A 21,156-nucleotide genomic window follows, 5' to 3' on the forward strand; every position below is an offset into this window, starting at 1 on the left:
TATTAAAAAATTTGAAGAGTAAAATTACAACAAACTCACAACTATCATCAATTGAACCTAAAAACAAAAAAACAACTAAGCAAACAACTGAAACAGGAACAGATTCACAGAAGTGGAGATCACATGGAGGGTTATCAGCAAGGAGAAGAAGAGAGGAGAATGGAGGGGTACAGGGAAAAAGAAGCATAAATGGTAGGTACAAAATAGACAGGGGGAGGTTAAGAATAGTATAGGAAATATGGAAGCCAAAGAACTTATATGTATGACCCATGGACATGAACTAAGTAGGGGAGGAAATGTTGAAAGTTTTGGGCAGTGAGGGAGGAGGGTGATAAAGGGCAGAAAAAAATTGGAACAACTGTAATAGTATAATCAATAAAATATACTTAAAAATAATATGTTTCTTATATGTTCGGATGCCTTCTATTATTTTTACTGTATAAAATGCAAAAGATTTATTATAAAGAATAAAAACAAACTATAAAATGGAACAATAGGTATTGTTTGTTCTTGAGGCAAGTGTGAAATTACCTCTTTTGCCATTTTAACACTTTAGGGACAACATTGGCCATTCAAACATGATGAGACCATATTAGAACTGGCATTCTAGCATGCTGAATTTTACAGTCCTCACCTCATTCCCCCCTTTTTAAAGTTTGTCCTTGCATCCTGCAGGTTTGGGTGAACAGACTGAGAATGTGGAATATAAAATAAATTTGGTGAAAAAAATTCCTGCCCTGTTCAAGGGTGTCTTTAAAAAAAATACTTCAGAAAATTGTAGTAGGAGAAAGACATTCAAAAAGAACCATTGATTTGGGTCAAAAAAGATGACTAATTAATTAATACATTAAAAACCCGTAAGAGCCAACAAACAGGTAGGTACCCTATCAGGAAATAAAAGGACCATGAAGTTTTAGAAACTGTTGCTGAATGAGATATGTATTGAATAATGATAAAATATGGTTAGAGGGACATGATTAAAATTCTTACTACTCAAGTGCAAAGTGGAGTTTTGAATTATATATATAATTGCGTCTTCAAAAACAAAACAACAGGTAGGGGTGAGAAGTGGGGGAAATAGGTGAAAGGGGTATCAACTTATTAAACTTCTTAAAAAGTAGATGTAATGGACAGTATACCTCTAGGGTCACTTATATCTTAGAAAATGACTCATCCAAAGAGGACAAGGATAAAATGCCAAGTAAAGGAGCAAATGAACAGGAATTGGGGTGCTGATCACTGATAGCTCAATGGGCAACATGAGACAGCCAAAAGAGAACAGGCATAGGAGTCAGTAGATCTGGCCGAAGAAGAGCTGGAGGGAATGTCTTCATTAAGTCCAGTTTTCCCACCTGAATTAGGGTCCAGGCATGAAGAAACCATACAGCCCTGGCTGGTGTGGCTCAGTGGATTGAGTGCTGGCCTGTGAACCAAACAGTCACCAGTTTGATTCCCAGTCAGGGCACATGCCTGGGTTTCTGGCCAGGTCCCCAGTAGGGAGCACATGAGAGGCAACCACACTTTGATGTTTCTCTCCCTCTCTTTCTCCTTCCCTTCCCCTCTCTCTAAAAAATTATATAAATAAAATATTTTTTTAAAAAAAGAAGAAACCATACAGTGATCTGAACAGAGAGGGAAAGGTTTAAAATAACAATTCATTAACCATGTATAGGCAATGAGCTACTGAAAGGGGATGAATACTAAAGAGCTCCCAAGCTTGGGAGAGTACCCTCATCTCCAGGGCCAAGAAGCCAACCCCAGTGAGGGGATGTGGTTATAGCCTGCTAGATGGCACAGAGGTTCACTAGGTGGCCTTGACCAAAGCTGGTCCACAGTTGGTGAGTTGAGGTTGACAAGCAGAGAAACATGGGATGGGGCTGGTAAGTTGAAAACAAACAACAACAAAAAAGTAAACAAAATAGAAGTACTGAAGTAGAGGGTGTATACATAAAAGCTGCCTGTCATGCTTCTATGTAAACACAAAAATAAAAAGTGATATGGATTAACATTCCCAATTGAAATAATTCAGCTTCTGAATTGTGCATGTATAAGTATATATAATAATATACATCTAACAAATATATATACGTATATGTGCTTCACTGTGGGGCAAACTTTGCCAGCAAGTCCCCCCATCCGCCACAGATGAAAGCGAAACTACCAAGACATTATCTGCTTGGGGAGGAGAGATGGTCAGTCTCTCAGAGGAGAAAGACCAAGAACCTCTTCTTCAACAGCTTTTATTAAGTTGTAATATACAGGAATAAAGGCAGCAAGGATCAAACAATAGATAACATTTCAAAGAAATCTGAGAGCTTAATCTGAGTCAGTGTCTGTCAGGTAAGGAGGTTGCAAAAACTTTGGGAGACATACTCATTTCCTGCTCGAACCCCTATAATATGAATGAAAGCACTCTTAGCAAAGAAGGCTTCACAGGACTTTTAGGAATTCTTTCTTATGTCCGATTACCCCAGATCCCACTCTAGCTGGCAAGGGGCTGCACCACCTTCCCAGTCACAGGTTTTTAGGCTTAAGTGCATTAGAGCCAGGAAGTGCTTCTCCCAGACAGAAATAGGGACTCGAGCTATGTCAGAGTAGCTGGGGGGCGAGGGTCCATCACTCCCTCTTTGCTGCAGCCCCCCGAGTCCTTCCTCGATGACCACTCAAGTGATTGTGTTTGGCTTAGGTTGCCCCCTCTCTGAGGGGTCTTACTGGTCTCTGACTAACCGACTAAGTGTTGGGGGCAGGGGAGGAAGCAGAAGCATCGCTGCTGCCAAGAGACAAGCTTTGTCTCCTTAGTGGCTCAGACAGGAGGTCCCTCACTCAGCCTTAGCAAGGGGGGCGGTTACAACTCCTGAAACCAGGCAGAGTGATTCCCAACACTTCACCAACTGTAAGCTTTTGTGTTGGTGTGTTACAGAGGTATCAAAGAAGACGTAAGAGGTCTATTTCCTGAAAAGAAATTTGCCTTATGGTAATAGAATATTAGTTTTCCAGTTATTTATTTATTTTTGTGTGTTTGTGCCTGTGTGGTTATAGTGTGTCAGACGTACTTGTTATTGGGTTTTTACCATTTTCTATAAATTTGTGCATTTATTTTGGTATATATTGTTATTGAAATATGCAAGTTTTAGAAAGTCATAATTTTGAAAACTTTGGTATTATTTAGAGTCAAGTCAGATAAGTTTGCTTGCATTTAGATATTTAGAAAATAAAATATTTGTAGTTCATATTATTGTGTGCCTCAAATAGTTCCAATTTCTAATTACTTCATTCACGTGCACAGCGTGTATTTTTCCCACAGAGTCTGAAGCAAGAGCATTGGCTAAAGAGAGACAAAAAAAGGACAATCACAACTTGAGTAAGTTTGTTTTATGTTTGTGATATTTGATATTGGAGTTGATATTCCCCCATATATCAAAAATTTCCAGCCATGGCTGGTGTAGCTCAGTGGATTGAGTGCGGGCCTGCATACCACACGATCGCAGTTCGATTCCCAGTCAGGGCACATGCCTGGGTTGCAGGCCAGGTCCCAGCAGGGGACCCACGAGAGGCAACCATACATTGATATTTCTCTCCTTCTCTCCTTCCCTTCCCCTCTAAAGTTAAATAAATAAAATCTTTTAAAAATTTTGTTTTCCAGACATTTTAGAAGGAAATTGATTTGTCATTAAAGTTACATTATGTGGAAGAAAATAGTTTTTTTCAGAGAAACCAAGGTATATATTTTCCCCACATTTTATCTCATACCAAATTGATTGTTTTTCAGTATCCTGAAGACAATTTCATTTGTTTTTAGAATTGGCCTGCGTTTGCATGCATATGTGTGAATGTGAAACTTGATCCCCAACTACCCAGTTATATGAGTGTTGATCACACTGGAACTTAACAGAATTATGGATCACCTTCTCCACTGAGACTTGAAAGAAAGAAAATGAAACATCTAAGGGGTAGTCAATGGGGAAGGCAGCCTTCCAAATTTCTGACTTTACCTGTGATTTAAAAAAAAACAAACAAGTAACATTTAAATTTTTTATGTGTGTAATTTCCTCTTGATCAAATATTTAAGCCATTCCTATCAAAAGTTAAGATTTCTGGCTTATAAACAAGCAAAAGAAACTGGATGGTAAAAAGGATTAGGCTTAGAGGCAAGAAACAGTTGCATGTGTATCAGTTTTTTATCTCATGGCCTCCTGTCCTCTTTTTCCTAAATTGATTAAGAATATAAGTTACATAGAAATGCTTTGTCCTTATAAAAATTATAAAATAAGGGCAGAATTCTTCTCTGATCATTGGAATAATTTTTGTTCTTTTTCAGTTTGCTATTTGTGTTCCCAATCATTTTGTATGTAGTTAAGACGCACAGAATAAAAAGCATTATCTTGTATATGATTTAATGCAAATAATATTATATTGCCCGTATTTGTTGTTGCTTGCTTTTTTACTGAACAGCATATTCTGAAGACCTTTTACAGTTAATATCTAAGTCTATGTACTTTTTAAAAATTGTGGCTTACATGTTCCACACCGTGACTCTCTCCTGCTAAGTGTTGCTTCCAGTTCTCCTTGTGGTAAGCAAGCCACCATGAACATCTGTGTTTGTCACAAAACAGAAAAGAGTCTGCCCACCCAGCACTAGCAGAGCCAAACACTAAGTACTGAGAGCTGCAGTGGAGGGAGACTGGCTATTTTATTATAAATGGTGCCACCCAGGAGAATGGGAAGCAAATGCTGGAAAGCCTGAGTGAGCTCCCTGGTGGGTTAGTGGTTCAGGGTTGTGTTGGGAGCTGACTACTCAAAGGCGAGGTACAGGTAATGAATCATTCCTTCAGATCTGTCAAGATCTGTGCCAGCTATAAGGTCTGTTCTGGCATCGCTCCTTCCAGTCTCATGGTAAAGTAACCAGGGGGTCATTCCACCTTAGGGCTCAGGAGCTGAAACATAACCCAGGTCAAGATGTTATCTTTATCAGGCCAGAGGTCCAGACCCTGTGACCATTAGTCAGGTCTGGGCTCCTGTCTTCTGCTGCCTGGGGGGTTGCTGACTACCCGGGGGAAAGGCTAGGTCTCTGGGGAGTCAAGACACACAGAGAAATGATTTCTAGAGCTATGATGTAAAGCTAAATTTAATCAAAGTCATAAGGACCTTCGGTTTCACAATCAGGGGAGTGAGTTTCCCAGGTTAGTTGCTGAGAATGGGATTGCTGGGTCCCAGGGGCAAGTTGTTTCTGATGGATATTGCCCTTCTCAGTTCCCAGGCAAGTTCTGAGCAGCTTTCCTCATCTCCTAACCACAAGATTTGGAGTAATATTTCTAAGGTCTCCTCTAGCTTCTAAGTAATCTTCTTTTTAAGTATTTCTCTTTTTAAAGTTCTTTTATAAATAAGATAATTAGGCATTATCCAAAATTTATCAGAAACAATATTCACCTTAGGCACCTAATCTCTCAAGTTTATAGTTCCCAATAAAGTGCAAATGTGGTTAGCTTAAATTCTGAGGGCTACAAAACAATCCTAAAATCTCATCTAGCCATTAGAAATTAATACTCAAGGCTAGATTGCCCACTGGTAGGCCTCTTCTTCTAGGAATTTCTGTTGTAACAGTACTTGCCAAAATGTGCAGAAGAACACATCCATTTCTTCCCTGTGTTGCTTGAGCCCTGTTACGTGTAAGGCACTTTCTTCGGGCATGAACCAGACAGGTTTCCACCCCTGCAAGTCTACAGTCAAGTCAGGGACAGACAGAAAGCAGGAGCAAACCAGTACATTAAGGTGGTGTTTTCAGCATAGGATAAGTGTTATGGTAGAAATAAAATGTTCATGAAAGCCCTGGCAAAAGTATTTCCTATACCATTGAAAAAAGAGAGGGAACTTGGAAACAGTCAAAATATTTATCAGTGAAGACTTTTAAATAAATTATGGTACGTCCAAATAAGGGCTGCTCAAGTACCTCTTAAGAAGAATGGTTTTATCTGTCTACTTAACTCAATGTCTACAAGATGTTACTGAGTAACAGTCAGAAAGATGTGTACAGTATCCCATTATGCACAAGGTACACACTATATAGGGACGTGCCTGCATGTGTGTGTATGCACGTATGTTTATGGATGCATGTTAGTGGGAGAGGATCTTGGAGTAATCTTTATTGTTGACAGTGACTTCAGGAATATAGGTGTTCCATGGCGTAAAGCAGTGGCTTTTACTTCTTCCTTTATCCACTTTTCTATGTTTTGTAAGTTTTTATGAGCTTGTATCACTTTTGTAATGAAAAATAATTGAGTTGAGAAGGTGCTGAATTGAAAATAAAATGTGATAATATTGACAGTGAGAGATGTCAACAATAGGCTATTAAGTGAGAAAAGATAGATGCAGAATCATCGTTACCATTTTTGTACTATAATTGTATCACTATTTAAAACATACTTATGGGAGCCTCCTATGTGCCAGGTTCATATGGGAGCTTAGAATGCATCAGTGAACATACATACAGAAAAACATACATTAGCTGGTAGAAAGTTATATAAGTAAGTCAGTGAATGAATTATGTGGATATTAGGTGAGGAGACAAAGTGCAGCCAGGGGTGTAGAGTGTCAGGATGGGCATGAGAAGTGGTGGTTGAGTTTTAAATAGGGTGGGTAAGAAGGCTAACATGGCAGTTTGGGTCACTACCTCAGTGAGGTGAGGCCAGAGCCATTCAGATATTTGGTAAAGAGTGTTTGAGGCAGAGATAACAGCAGTATGAAGTCCACTATAAAGTGGTTGAGGAATAGCAAGAAGTTCATGCTCTGAGGAGGGGAACACAGATGAGTCATGATAAAAAATATGGTCAGAGTGGGAGAGGAGTAGAAAATGAGGTAAGAAGGATGAGAGGCTGCCAGGTGCTTATTGGATGCCTTCAGGACTTGGCTTCTGCCTAGGTGAGATGGGAAGTATGGGCATGGGTTGAAGACAGATACCAGTTAATAGGATTGCAGTAATCCAAGCAGGAGATAATGGTGGCTTCTATTAGCAGCAGTGGAGGTTGGAGTGGACAGATTCTGGAAGTATTTTTGAAGGTAGAGCCAACAGAATTTGATGATGAATTAGATGCGGTATGTGAGAAGACTAAAAGTGCACAATTGATTACAAGGATCTGTTGAGGACCTGGAAGGGCAGAGTCATATTAAGCAAGGTCGGGGAACCTGTGGGTGGAGCTGTTTGAATAGAGAAGAGCAGTAGCTCAGTTTGGAGTGTCTAGCTGCTGTTAGATCTCCTTGTGGCGGCATCAGATAGTTGGACCTACAGGTCTGGAGTTCCAGGAAGATGCCTGGCCTAGATATGTAACTGTTGGAGTCATCAGCACACGAATGGTATTCAAAACCGGGAGATGAAATGAGACACTAGGAAGTGATTGTGGATCTTGAAGAAGCTGAAAAACTGTGGCCTGGGTGCCATGTGTGTGATTAGTTTTAGAGTGTAAAAACAATTACCACAGATTACCACAGATATATAAGGTACTTAACAGTAGTTTTATCAGGATCATAGGAGACTTATATTTCATTTTGTGTATTTCAGTATTGTTCGAATTTTTATGATTACTATATGCCGTGAAAAGGTAAGAAAACATTGTGAGAGGAGGTTAGAAGAGGCTAGAAGATCAGAAGTGCAACATTTTCTTCTTTAGAACCATTGCATATCACTTGTTATTTACATTTTTATAAAAGCCTAATGATTAGACAGTAGTAATACATATATTACTATATATATATATATGTATATATATATATATGATTGATTTAATGATAGAATAATCACTCAACTTAAAAAGACAGCATGTACAAGGAGGGACCCAAACATGAAAGGGTGGACCCCTTGTAGTACAGGGTTCCCCTGCTAGGTGACTGCTCTAGGAACCCATCTGTATTAGTGTACCAGCTGGCGTTGTTGTGAGAGGCTGTGTTGGGCTTCAGTGAAATTTTTTTAAGACCCTGTCAGCACATTTGCCCATTTCATGATGGGTGATTTACGATCACACCTATCCACACTGCACTGAGTGTTCAGCAGTTTTTGACCAAAAATGGCATGACCCCCATGTCCCACCCAACTCGTTCACCCAATCTCTCCCCAAGCAACATTTTTTTTATTTCCTTGAATGAAAAAAAAATTAAAGGGTAATATTTTACCAATGTGGAAGAAGTGAAACAAAAAACAGCAGAAGCACTAAAAGGCATCAAAATTGGTGGGTTTAAAAACTATTTCGAGCAGAGGAAAAAAGTCTTGGTATGTGTATTGCATCAAATAGAGAGTACTTTGAAGGTTAATTAAGTTTAAACATGTAAAAATAAGTAAATTGTGCATTTTGGGGGTTCCTCCTCATAATTATGAAAGTAGTGAGTGATATTTTTTGTTTAAGTGGGTCAAATATAAATATATTATAATCTACATTAATCTAATACACAATAATCTAATAATAAACATGTGTTAGGTTATAGTATGTTTAAAGTAAAATGTTAACATCTTTAATTCAGTTTACTAGACCTTAAGTTATTTGTAGTTTATTTGGCAGACTATAGTTAAATTAGAAACATTGATTAACTCATATGCTTTGCTACTTCATATTCCCCTAAGAAGGTGATAATTTAGTTGAACAAACAGCTAGTTTATATCATGGGAATGCTGTTAGGATGTATGATATAGTTAAAGATTCTGGCATGACTTTGGGGGTGGGTCATCTGGACTGTAGCCACTGTGCCATCAAGTCTGCCCACCAAGCACTTGGAAGGTGGGTGGGTAAGAGTGTGATGTGCTGTCCGTGTAAAATATACACTGGATTTCCAAAACTTAGTACAAAGAAGGGAATGTAAATACCAAGTTTGTAAATTTTTATATTGATTACATGTTAACATAATAATATTTTGGGTATATTGAGTTTAATAAAATATTAAAGTTAATTTTACCTCTTTTTGTTTTCTTAATATGGCTACTAGGACATTTAAAATTACATTCGTAACTTGCATTATGTTTCTGTTGGGTAGCACTGGGCTGAAACTGGACTTTTTGTGTAGCCTATGAGCTAAGAATGTTTTTTACATTTTAAAGTTAAAAAAATCAAAACAATAATAATATTTTGGAATATGTGAAAATTATATAAAATCCAAATTTTGGCACCCAGTGCTTCTCATTTGTAGACTTTCTTTGCAAAGAATTGTACCTGGTCAGTATTACCCCATTTTGATCTCATAGAAATCTGTTTTCTCTCTTGTTATGTAAGGACCTACCTAGCTTCATTGTTGCCATTTAGCCAGCAGAGCCAGAAGTACTCACTGGGAGGCCCTTTGCAGAGAGTTTGCCAACCTAGTCTGCAGGGCCAGAGTTTAGTTCTGGCCTTTCCCTACTTATTGCTGGGTATCCTAGTCAAGTCCCTAATGTTTCCTCAGTAGTTTTGTTTTCTTGTAAATGAGGATAGTAACTCCAATTTCAGGGTTGTTATAGGATTAAGTGAGATGAGAAATGTGTATCTCAGGGCTTTGTTAAAAGTTAAAGGTAGCTCATTTTAAAAAGGAGTTTAACCTCATTACCAAAACCATGGTAAAAATGGAAATAGAGGTTTAGGTTTTCATGGTCCTAAGCGGTGAAGTTTATACATGCATGCTGTGATGTGTTAATGCGAATGTGACAATTACTAATAGTTCTTTTTGTGTTTTTTTTTTTTTTGAAGTTGAACGAAGAAGAAGATTTAACATAAATGACCGCATTAAGGAACTAGGTACTTTGATTCCCAAGTCCAATGATCCGTGAGTACAATTGCATGTTAATCTGCATCGTAATTTTTTTGTACCTTAATGTTTTATCATATGTTGTAAAAAGTACACCGTTATAAAAACCAGTGTGAAGAAGTCCCCCTTCTTTTTGCTTTCATCCTAAGTACTCCTTAACGTTGCTTTTGATTAGTCTCATCAAACTAAGATTCTGACATAAGGACACCGAATTGTACAAAGGGATGTTTGGACATGAGATGCAGCTTTGGGTATAAGGAAATGGCTTTTTGAAATCAGAGAATCCTTGGCAAATAAACACCAAGTGCTAAACAAAATGATTTTTAACAGTTTATGTAGGACAGTGATTTCAGTAGCTGCTGAAGCAAGGATTTGTTGCCTGGTTTTCAACTTGAACAATATCTATAGGCACTGAGAGCTGATATTGGAGACTTCAGGTTTAATAGTTTTGCTCAATTGTTTTTTTTTTAACTTTCATGCTCTTTGTATGTTTTACCCTTCTAGAAAAAAAGTAATTTTTAATCCTTTTCTAAGTATAGGTCATCTAATTGGAATTCAGCTTTCAGTCTCTCTTCCCTTCCCTCTATGCTTTCAGACATAACAGTTGTAAAGATAATTTTCCTGCTAGCATCATCAGCAAATAGGACAACAAATGTACAATTTTTGTCCATTAGAAATTGGCCCATTTGAAGTAAGCAGCTAGAAGATGTATACACTTTAATGGCATGCATAGGCATTCAATGAAATTAGCCTGTGAATATGACCTTTTAGCTGCCTGATAAAATGTAAAGATGAAATCAAGCATTATTCATGCAAAGCTTATTAAATTTGCTATTCATATTATTGTCAGGGAATTTGTGACAAACTAAAATATAAACTATTGCCTATTGTAAGGTGGTTCTGATGAATGTTCAAGCACAATTTCCATCACCAACATTGTACTTTCCAGGTTTTTCAAGGAAAGCCGTTTGAAACTCAAACGTTCACACTCTCAGTTCTGCAGCACAAATTTATCCTACTAAGGGGCTGTGACCTTCATTTTCTACAGTCAGTCTTGCATGATAGTTGAAATTGAATTCCCATTTTCCTGTTCTTTATCAGCTTTCACTTTTTAACATATTCTTTTAAACTGTAGAATGTGAATCTCTTTAGCAACACAAGAAATTATGGGGCTGGAGTGAAAGCCTCCATTTGCATATCTTCTTTCCCCATTGTATTTGATTACATATGTTCATAATCTGAACTGATAATGATCTTCTCACTGCAGGCATTGTTTTAAGACATGGTAGACTATAATCTGTTATGGGGATTTTCCCATACCAGGCTTCTGGAGTAGACTTTGAAGCAGCTATGGAGACACAGTCTCGCTGACTAGTGTCTCAGCCCCATACTTTCTGCTTCCCTAGTGTAGATGGCCTTTTGTTGCTTTGTATATTAGAGAATTGTGTGCACATCTGTGTGAAATAGGGTCTTTTTCATTACAACAACCAAAAAAAGTTGAAAAACCCTTCTTTTAAACCCAGAACAATAATTGGATGGGTCTCACAAGGAAGCAAACCCCCAGGTAATTTGTTAAAATAATCTCTTCCTAAAAACTGTGTAGCTATGTAACTGGATTTTTACCTTACGGGTTTCATGAAGGCATCCTTTATTATAGTTATGTTTCTCTCTGGCTGCTTAAGTTTCTGTCTCTTTGAACTAGCCCTGAACATTAAGTAAGTTGTCTCAATCTCAGGATACATCCTGGGTTGCCATCTTTGGTGTTCAGACCCCAGGAATCCAACCCCTGGAATTCTCAGAGGGCTGTAACTCTACCTCTCATGGGAGAACTTCTCTTCTGTTCTTTATCTAACCTATGTGAGGATCAATTACTTGGTGACTTGTATTAATTAATGGTCCTGCTTTCACATGGCCCACCTGATACTTCCAATCCGCTTTGAGCAGCTATAGATTATGATTTAGGAGGTTTTTCATACATTGAGTTGCTTTTGTTTATATCATTATCATCATAAATATTGTCTATAAAGGGGCTCAGATTAATTTAAAGTGCTATATAAATGTCATTTATATAATTATAATTTCATTCTTAATTATTTTTTGGAGTGCTCTAAATTTTTCATCTCACTTTTACCTGCATTTTAACGGCATTTTTAACTTTCTCATATATATGAGTACATTAGAGTTGTAGTAGTTAAAAACTGAGAGGCACTGACCTCAGGCTGCCTGAGTTTGAATTCCAAAGCAGTGCCTGACTAGATTTGGGGGAGATACTTGAGCTCTTGTACTTCATTTTTCTCTTCTGTTAAAAAAGGGGGAAACCAGAATACTCCTACCTCATTTTATTGTTTTGCGGACTCAGTCACACGAGAAAGAATAGTAGTGGTTTAAGAGCATGGAGCCTGAAGCCAGAAAACCTAGGCTTCCTGGTTCTACCACTCCCCAGCTATGTGACCTTGGGCTAATTAGTTAACCTTTCTGTGCCTGAGTTTCCCAATCTGTCAAATGGGGATAATGTTAGTACCTACCCACTGAGGTTGTGATGATTAAGTGAGATGTGAAATTCTTTAAAAAGTACTTGGCACATAGCAAATGCTATTTAAAGATAGCCATTTAGTAATGACATTCAGCCCTTAACACATTGTTTGCTCCATTATTTGAACTCCACTCTAAACTTTTCACCGCATATTTATATAAAGTGCCTCCTTTAATTCCAATAACATACATATGAGGCTGCTTTTGCAAGTATAATATCACCACTTTATAGATGAGAAAATAAAGACAGAAATTAGATAACCTTCCCATGAAAATTCATGCTAAAATTTAAGGATGACACTTTTATGCCTCATACAGTCAAGTAGTGAGAGAGAGAATTTTTTTTTTCATCACAGCTTTGTCTGTCTGCCTGAGTTAATTTTACAGTCCTAGAAAGCTATAACTAGTTAATATAATGTTATGAAAATTGATTTTGCAATCAGCAGAACTAAACTTAGGACCTGACTCCACCTTATTTAGCTCTGTGGCCTGGGTGAGCCAAAAATAGTTTCCATTTCTACTCATACACAGCCTACCTCCCTTTCCAGGTCCTTGTCTGAACGAGTTAAGTAAGATAGTGTATACAAGGTGGTGGACACTGTCCAGCATGTGGCAAGCACTAAATTAATGATAGCTGTTATCAACCTGCAATTGTTATCACATCTTTAGAAGCTACATGCTCTGAATATGCCTGAAAACATAGAGAAGTGTGTTTCTTTGCATTTTCATCACAGAGACATGCGCTGGAACAAGGGAACCATTTTAAAAGCATCTGTGGACTATATCCGAAAGCTGCAACGAGAACAGCAGCGTGCCAAAGAGCTTGAAAACCGTCAGAAAAAACTGGAGCATGCGAACCGTCACTTGTTGCTCAGAATACAGGTACAGGGCATGTCTTTTGCAAAGGTTACTGTGTGTTCCTGACTTACATGATCCTAAGATAGTCAATCCTCATTATATGTGGATTCCCTGTTTGAATTTGCCCACTCATAAAAACTTGTTTGTAACCCAAATCAACATTTGTGGCACTTTTGTGGTCGCTCTCAGACACGTGCAGGGCAAAAGCATGAGTTGCCTGACAACTCGTTTTCTGCTCAGGTGGCATAAGGTGAGGCTCTGCTTTCTTCTTTCAGCTCCTACTGAGAACCAGTGTCCTTTTTGCAGTCTGTTTAGTGCCATGCTTTTCATTTTTGTGGTTTGTGTGGGTTATTTTGCTGTTTGCAATGGCCTTTAAGTATTATACTGAAGTGTTGACTAGTGTTCCTAAGCACTGAAGACTATGATGCGTCGTATGGAGTTAAAGTTCATTCCGACATAAGTCGCAGTGCTATTGGCTGTGAATTCAGTGTTAATGAGTCAACATTATATATTAAATAAGGTGTCTTTAAACAGAAACACATGAAACAAGGCTATATTATGATCATACGACCAGAGACTTGCAGGAACCAATCCTGTATTTCCTCTAGTAGTAATGGTTCAGTATTCACTATTCAGTGTTCACAGTAACTTTGTAGAACGTATTGCCTCAGTCCATTTGTGCTGCGGTGATAAAAAATACCATAGACTAGTGGCTTATACAACAAACATTTATTTCTCACAGTTCTGGAGGCTGGGAAGTCTAAGGTTAAGGCACCAGCAGAGGGTGATGAGGGTTTGCTTCTTAGTTCAGAGACAGCCATCTTCTTGCTGTGTCCTACCTGGGGGAAGAGGCAGGGGTACTCTCTGGGGTATTTTTTTAAGGGCACTAATTCTATCCATGAAGTCTCCATTCTCATTACCTAAGCACCTCCCAAAGCTCTGTCTCCAAATACCAGCCCATTGGGGAATTCAGTTTCAACATCTAAATTTTGGGGGCCACATACATTCAGTTCATAGCAATATTTACTGTGAATAATGAGAATTGACTGTAGTTGTTAAATACAAAGATGCCTTTGTATTAGGGGGGTTATGGTTCATGATCAAAACCCATGTTTATAGGGAACTTAGAGGCACACAGAGAGTCTTATCAATAAGATATAAATTTAAGAAATAGTACAAAAAGTGAAATTGTACCATGTGTATCCTTAACTTATGCTATATGTTCTTAGTGGGAGAAATACTAATTTTAATGATACACAGAATTCATCTGTCATTGTATTCGGGAAGTATGCATACCAGTATAAGCATGGAATAGGGGATCCCTGTTTAGCATCAGCTCCTGGCACTTCTTTAGGCACTAGACCTCTTATTCTGAGTCTGCTAATGACCAGAGGGATTTGCTAGAGTGTTTTTAATTTATGGCTAACTTTGAAGCCAGCCCACCAGCAAGAATCACTGATACCATACCTCCTCCTTGAGTAGATGGACCCACCTTTTACCAGAGTTTGCTGTAAAGCGGTGGTTACATTTCAGGTTTTCAAGGCAACTATTTATGTAATGGCGGCGCAAAATGTGACACCTCAGAGACCAGCATGTTCCCTTTAGTGATGTGAGTCCCAGACACTGGGTGTGTTTAACAGAGTAATTCATTGATAATAATGGTCTCTGATCTTTTTAGTGTCCCACAACACGGTTGGCATTTCTAGATGTCATGTCTCTCACTTCAGTGCAGTGATCTTCAGCCATGGGGTGGAGAGGTGAAGACAGTTGTGCTCTAGGGGGCTCATTTTAGAGTCTCAGTGGTGAAGCTGGAGTGAGCTGTTATTTAAAAATCCTCCTTTCCTCTTTTTCCTTTCCCTTGGCTTTTGTTGTTTGTTCCACGTCCTCTTCCTTGGCCATAGGTCTGTAATCTGTTGAACTTAGTATATCAGTTTATAAAAGCAATTTATACTAATGAGTTATTTCCTTATTCAAATATTAAAATATAATTGTTTTGAAAGAGGATAGGTTTTAAGTTTCCAACTGTGTCTATTTGTGTGAAATATGAATATTATAAAATATGTGAATTGGAAATTCCATGGTGGCAACGTCTTGGGTTTCCTCCAGTGACCATGTGAGGCAGCCTTTAGTACTTTTGTATCATGGACACATGACTAATTAGGGAAGATCTGCAGTACCTTGGGCCTGAGGTCTGCAGGTGAGATGTGTCACATTATTCAGAAATCTAAGCAATGCTTTAGTCAGCTGATTAATATTTTAAACTAAATAACAAAAGATAAGAGTAAGATATTTGCTTTTTAATCGAATGGTATTGTTTGGGCTTTTTGTTTGTTTGTTTGTTTGAAAAGACAAACTACATCTGTGGGAGTGCTATTCTTATTAGCATTTTGGTTTAGATTTACGAGAGTGGATGCTCTCAGCTTGGACCTAAGGGCTTCCTTTCATTTTCATTTTAAGTGATGCATGCAAAAATTTTCACAGAAGAAAGAGCATGAGGCCTGAATATCATTGAACTGCCATTTTATTAAACAGCCCAGGGCTTCAAAATGATGCCTGAGAGACTTGTGTTTCTATACATTCTGTGACATCTCACACTCTCATTTCTTCCTTATATGGCATCGGAAGAAAGATCCCCTGGATCAAACAACCTTTATATAGACTGAACATGGCTTTTACAGAACACTGATGGACAAAGGTTGAGAGGCCATGTCGTGTTGGGAACACCCCTCCCTCTCTGATGGAGCAAGGTGACTTGCTTCAAATTTATAGTCTCTTATTACTGTATTATTGTATCATAAACATAGAAAGAATATAATTTGCATGAGGAGGTAGAATGCACATTGGGGCATCTATTTGGGCCTCTAGGGGTCATTTTGGGAGGGTCCAGGGATACTTGGGAAGTGGGGAGGGAAGGCCCCCATTCGGAAGACTTTTTCAAATGAGGTCTCTGACACAGGAATTCAATTAGGCAGCTCAGATTTCCATAATATACATCACAGACTGGGCAGTTTAAACAACAGATTTATTTCCTCTGCATTTTCTCCAGGAGTCCGCAGGGTTGGTTCCTCCTTGGCTTGTAGACGGCCACCTTCTCCCTGTGTTTCCACACTGTCATCCTTCTGTGTGTGTCTTTCCTAATCTTGTCGTTCTTGTAAGGACACCAGTCCTATTGGATATTGGATTAGGGCCACCCTAATAATCTCATTTTAATTTAATTACCTCTTTAAAGACAGTATCTCCAAATATAATCATGTTCTGAGGTACCATACTCCCCAAATCCAGCTTTGCAATGATAAGATGCAATAGAAGAGAGTATAGCACAATGAAATGTTGAAAAGGTAAAATACCTTGAGTTTGGTGGTTCTCACAGTAGTATCATCATTTCCCTTGAAATGTTTAAATGTCTCCAGGGCTCTGTGAATTCTTTGCAGCACCCCTGGATATGTGAGTGCACAATTTAGGGACCACAGGACAATGTTTTTCTTTAATAGGCTCACATTTTGAAATTTTATTTTGATATTTTTTAACTTATCGTCATTGTGAACATTAACATCTGTGAGAAACTGTCTCGATACTTAATACATATTAAAATCCATATACCTCCTAAAAACATTTCATTTACTACCAGTGGCATTTACACTCTACTTTAAAAAATATGGCATTATTAATTGAAAAGAGCAAAATATTTTACTATTCATTGTTTTCTCTCTAAGTGTGATTTTTTTAATAGACTTTATTTTTGGAACAATTTTAGGTTTACAGGAAAATTGAGCAGAAGGTACAGAAATTTCCCATACATCTCCTGCTCTTCTCAACACACACACAGCCTTCCCTATAATCAATATCTCCAACCAAAATGTGGTACAATTGATGAACATGCATTGATATGTCATTATCATTATGGATCCCTACACTTTCAATAGATTTTTCTCTTGGGGTTGTACATCTGCAAACTTGGGCAAATGCATAATGACATGGATCCATCATTACAGTGCCACCTACAGGAATAGTCTCACTGCCCTGAAACTCTCGGTGCTCTGTCTCAGTGTCTAATTTTGACTTTTCTTCTAGGAACTTGAGATGCAGGCTCGAGCTCATGGACTTTCCCTTATTCCATCCACGGGTCTCTGCTCTCCAGATTTGGTGAATCGGATCATCAAGCAAGAGCCCTCTCTTGAGAACTGCAGCCAAGACCTCCTTCAGCATCCTTCAGACCTTACTTGTACAACAACCCTTGATCTCACGGACGGCACCATCACCTTCAATAACAGCCTTGGAACTGGAGCTGAGAATAGCCAAGCCTATAGTGTCCCGACGAAAATGGGTTCTAAACTAGAAGACATCCTGATGGATGATACTCTTTCTCCTGTTGGTGTAACTGATCCACTTCTTTCATCAGTGTCCCCGGGAGCTTCCAAAACAAGCAGCCGGAGGAGCAGTATGAGCATGGAGGAACCCGAGCATGCATGTTAGCAAAGTCTTCCCTGCTCTTTGTCCTCACAGCTGCTGCTTTCCTGATCAGTAGATTTAGTAATTGACCTGAGGGGTTGTCTTGATAATTTCCCTTTAATATGAATTTTTTTCATGCTTTATCAATAGCCAGGATATATTTTATTTTTTGAATTTTGTGAAACAGACTTGTATATTCTATTTTACAGCTACAAATGCCTCCAAAGTAATGTACAATAAGTGTACAGTATATCTGAATTGAATTCACCCTAGACGTTAGCTTTCTGAGTAAGAGGATTTTGCATCATGGAAATTTCTGTCCATTCTTATTTGGGTGAAACAGGTTGGAGATTTTTATGCCTGTGACTTCCTTGGAAATTAAATATAAAGTTTAATTGGAAGAATGTAAAAAAGCCACCAAAAATAAATAGGGAGAGAGAGAGACAGGCAGGCAGGCAGGCAGGCAGGCAGAGAGACGGAAGAAAAGAAAAAAAGAAATTCAGAGTAACCTTTTCCATTTTGTAAATGTGTTTGTTGGTACTGCCTTAAAGATACAGTACCCAATAGCATCACTGTACTGCAGACTATTTAAAGAAATACTTATATTCCGCAAAAGAAAGAAATACAGCCATATTCAGGAGGATTGTCTGGTGAAAAAAATAAATGAAACATTACTTATCACTGAAATTGCAGGGGGACATATCAAGGCTCTGAAATGTGGGGTTGAATCTTCACTCTCTGCTATTATAATTTTCCTTATCAATGAGTATGATTCAATTTTCCATAAGATATATTTTATTTTGAAATGAAAATTAATGTCCTCTCAAAGTAAAATATTGAGGAGCACTAAGTGTTTTACTTTTTTTCCTTCAATTTTACTTTTGATAAGAAAACCAATCTGGGCACATTTCTAATTGGCTTTGCTATTTTTATTTTTAAATTATGTTTTACTGTTCATTTGATTTGTACAGATTCTTTATTATCATCATTCTTTTCAGTATGTTTGTGTTAATTTGTAAAAATATGCATCTTAAAACAACAAGTTTTCAATATTTTTACAATTCACTGATGGTTTTCTGCATTCTTTGTATACACATGAAAGAAAAGTTCATGTGTTTAAAGAGCTCTGCAAATATTTTGTATATTACAGTCTCACTCAGAACTGTTTTTTCACACATTTAAGATGTAGTATTAATAGGTAAAACTGGCTTTCTAGGGAGAATAAATTTACTTATTTATTTTTAGTGATATAAAAATAGCAATATTCTTGGAGACTGATAACCATAGTGTTAATATACCCATTATTGTCATTTAAATTGAGGTTTATTTCAGCAGACTTGCTGAATTTTTTTAAGGAGAAATACTGTATTGGCCAATTACTGGTACTTGGTAACTGTTTAACAAGCAGCAATATTGTAAAGGTAGTCTCCGTGCATTATCTCCTTGTGTAGTCCTATGCAATAAGAGCAGTCTTACATGTATTCTATCAGGCCTACGTGTTTTATACAGATGACCTGTGATGTTAAGAGCCAGGCTGTTGAATGGAATTTCTCAGTAGCAGCCTGCAATTGAATAGCAAGTGGCATAAAGCATATCAATTCAGAATGAAGTGCCTTAAATATAGCAGTAGTCTTTTTTTGAACTAGCACTGACTGAAGTGTACTGCAAGAGAAAGTTTATAGTCAGGAACATGTAGCATGGTGCCTATGTAGACAATATAAGAGCTTCCAATTCTCCTTCAGATATTTTTAATATTAAATATATTTTAGTGACAGAGTGCCAACTTCTTTCATCAGGAAACCTTATTCAGGAAGGTTTTTTAAAAAAAGAAAATGAATTTAAATGTCAAATGTAATTTGGTGATAGGTGTTGGAGGGTTCAAGGAGAAAGAGTGATTGTCAAATGTGTGAATGGATGGCTTATGTGAAAATAATTCACTGCATACATAGTTCCCGTGCACATTGGGCAGTGAGAATCCTTGGAAGTTTGATGACGCTATCAGTTTTATAGCTTTATTACTTAAGGGAGTAGGGAAAATTAGTTCCCATTCTTTCAACCTCCTTAATTATATAGATAGCTCTTTTCCTAGAACAGTGACGCAAGTGTGCATGAAAAGCTAATTGTACCATAGTGTGCATTGATACAATCATAGCATTGTCTATTTTTCTCTTCATATTTATATGGGGGAAGGGGAGCTGGGTACAAAAGTCTAAGATTGCAATGGTATGATGCTAGTTTTCTCTAACTAATTTGGAGAGTTCTTAAAAATAGAACCAGGTTGACTAACCAAGGCCCAGGGAATTTGGCCAGGGTTAAGCAACAGTATGGAAAGCTTTGTGGAGAGAAAGCTTGGCAACTCGTGCCACTGTCCTGGGTCTCACAACTCCTGAGCTCATCATCACCTGCTTCCCCATCCCCTCCTTAAGAGATAGTTTCTGGGAGTGGCAGGTGAGTAAGCCCAGGATGCTGCAACTTCAGGGGTGGTTTTATTTATTTCTTTTTTGCCAAATAGAGTATGGATTTGTTTTAGGGACTAGTTAAGCCAAGAGGCAGTGGTTTGGGCTTGCCTTCTGTGATGAGAAAATGATCCACACCACTCCCCCATCCCTGGGTACAAAATTGTGACTTGGGACTGGGCTTCCACCTGGAGTGACAAAAAATGCCAAACTTGTCCACCTGCCTCTGTGTAAGGTAATGGAAATACCAAGCCTTCTGACTTTGCCAAAAACCATACAACCAACCTGTCATACATAGAATGACAAAGTTCTTTCTGGTTGTTTTTTTTAAAATAAAGAAATAAGAACAAATAAAATATGTAGGAAGTGAAATGATACAAAATAGAGCACAAAGGAATGCACTTATTAATATTTTTTTAAAATGCACTGGGGAAAAGTTGGTGTTGATAACAGTGTATTAAAAAAACTCTATTTCTTGAAAAAAATGACAAATGACTGTCTCTTTCGGACGCTTGGTACTGTAATGTAGTCATCTGCTGTTGGATTCAGCAATAATTTCTGTATGGTCCATAGCACTATATATTATGGATCAATATTAATGTATCCAGTGATATAATCGAAATGTTGTTCTTGATAGCCTCATTAAAGCATTTCTTTTTTCACATAGTGGTGGCTGATTGTGTTTAGTTAATGCCAATTTTGAATATTGTTTGCCTTATCAAAAATGGTAGTGCACACGTTCTTCTGATTTAATGAATAACAAATTGCATGAAAATTTTAAAATGCCAGTAAGTACATTTTTATATTTTAAATGCCATTGTAAGGTTTTATTTGGGGGGGTTTAAATATTTTTATTTTGACTTCCACTCAGATGAATTATAGTTATGCAGCTTTTTTTCACCTCTGAATTTGAAGAGATTTTAAACTCCCAAATGTCAAGATTTCATTTTAGATATAGGAATGTTATTTAAAATGTTTTAGTGAAAGGTGGTTTTACAAAAAGAGAAATTATCAGATGAATGCTTGCATATTTACAAAAAATATATTGGGTTTTTAAAATACAAATTTGTAATAATGCAAGCTTAATACACCCAGGTTGCCAGCTCCT

The 21,156-nt window shown here is 37.7% G+C and overlaps 1 protein-coding gene across 9 annotated transcripts in view; it reads left to right on the forward strand.

Moving 5' to 3' along the window:
• MITF (melanocyte inducing transcription factor) overlaps positions 1-20,714 on the forward strand; it is a 238,059-nt gene extending 217,345 nt beyond the window's left edge. For 5 of the 9 annotated variants that reach the window (XM_037040933.1, XM_037040935.1, XM_037040938.1 and 2 more), the window contains 4 exons: positions 3,287-3,361; positions 9,696-9,771; positions 13,020-13,167; positions 17,215-20,714. In XM_037040933.1, the coding sequence (XP_036896828.1) occupies positions 3,287-3,361; positions 9,696-9,771; positions 13,020-13,167; positions 17,215-17,616 (701 nt within the window). In that variant the 3' untranslated portion in view covers positions 17,617-20,714. The remainder of the gene's footprint in view (positions 1-3,286; positions 3,362-9,695; positions 9,772-13,019; positions 13,168-17,214) is intronic. The other 4 variants (XM_037040934.1, XM_037040937.1, XM_037040940.1 and 1 more) reach the window with 1 other exon arrangement.
• The last annotated feature ends 442 nt before the right edge of the window (positions 20,715-21,156 follow it).

Source organism: Sturnira hondurensis, unplaced genomic scaffold, assembly GCF_014824575.4.
Source record: "Sturnira hondurensis isolate 20B ecotype Veracruz unplaced genomic scaffold, ASM1482457v3 Scaffold0002840, whole genome shotgun sequence".
In the NCBI taxonomy this organism is placed as follows: domain Eukaryota; kingdom Metazoa; phylum Chordata; class Mammalia; order Chiroptera; family Phyllostomidae; genus Sturnira; species Sturnira hondurensis.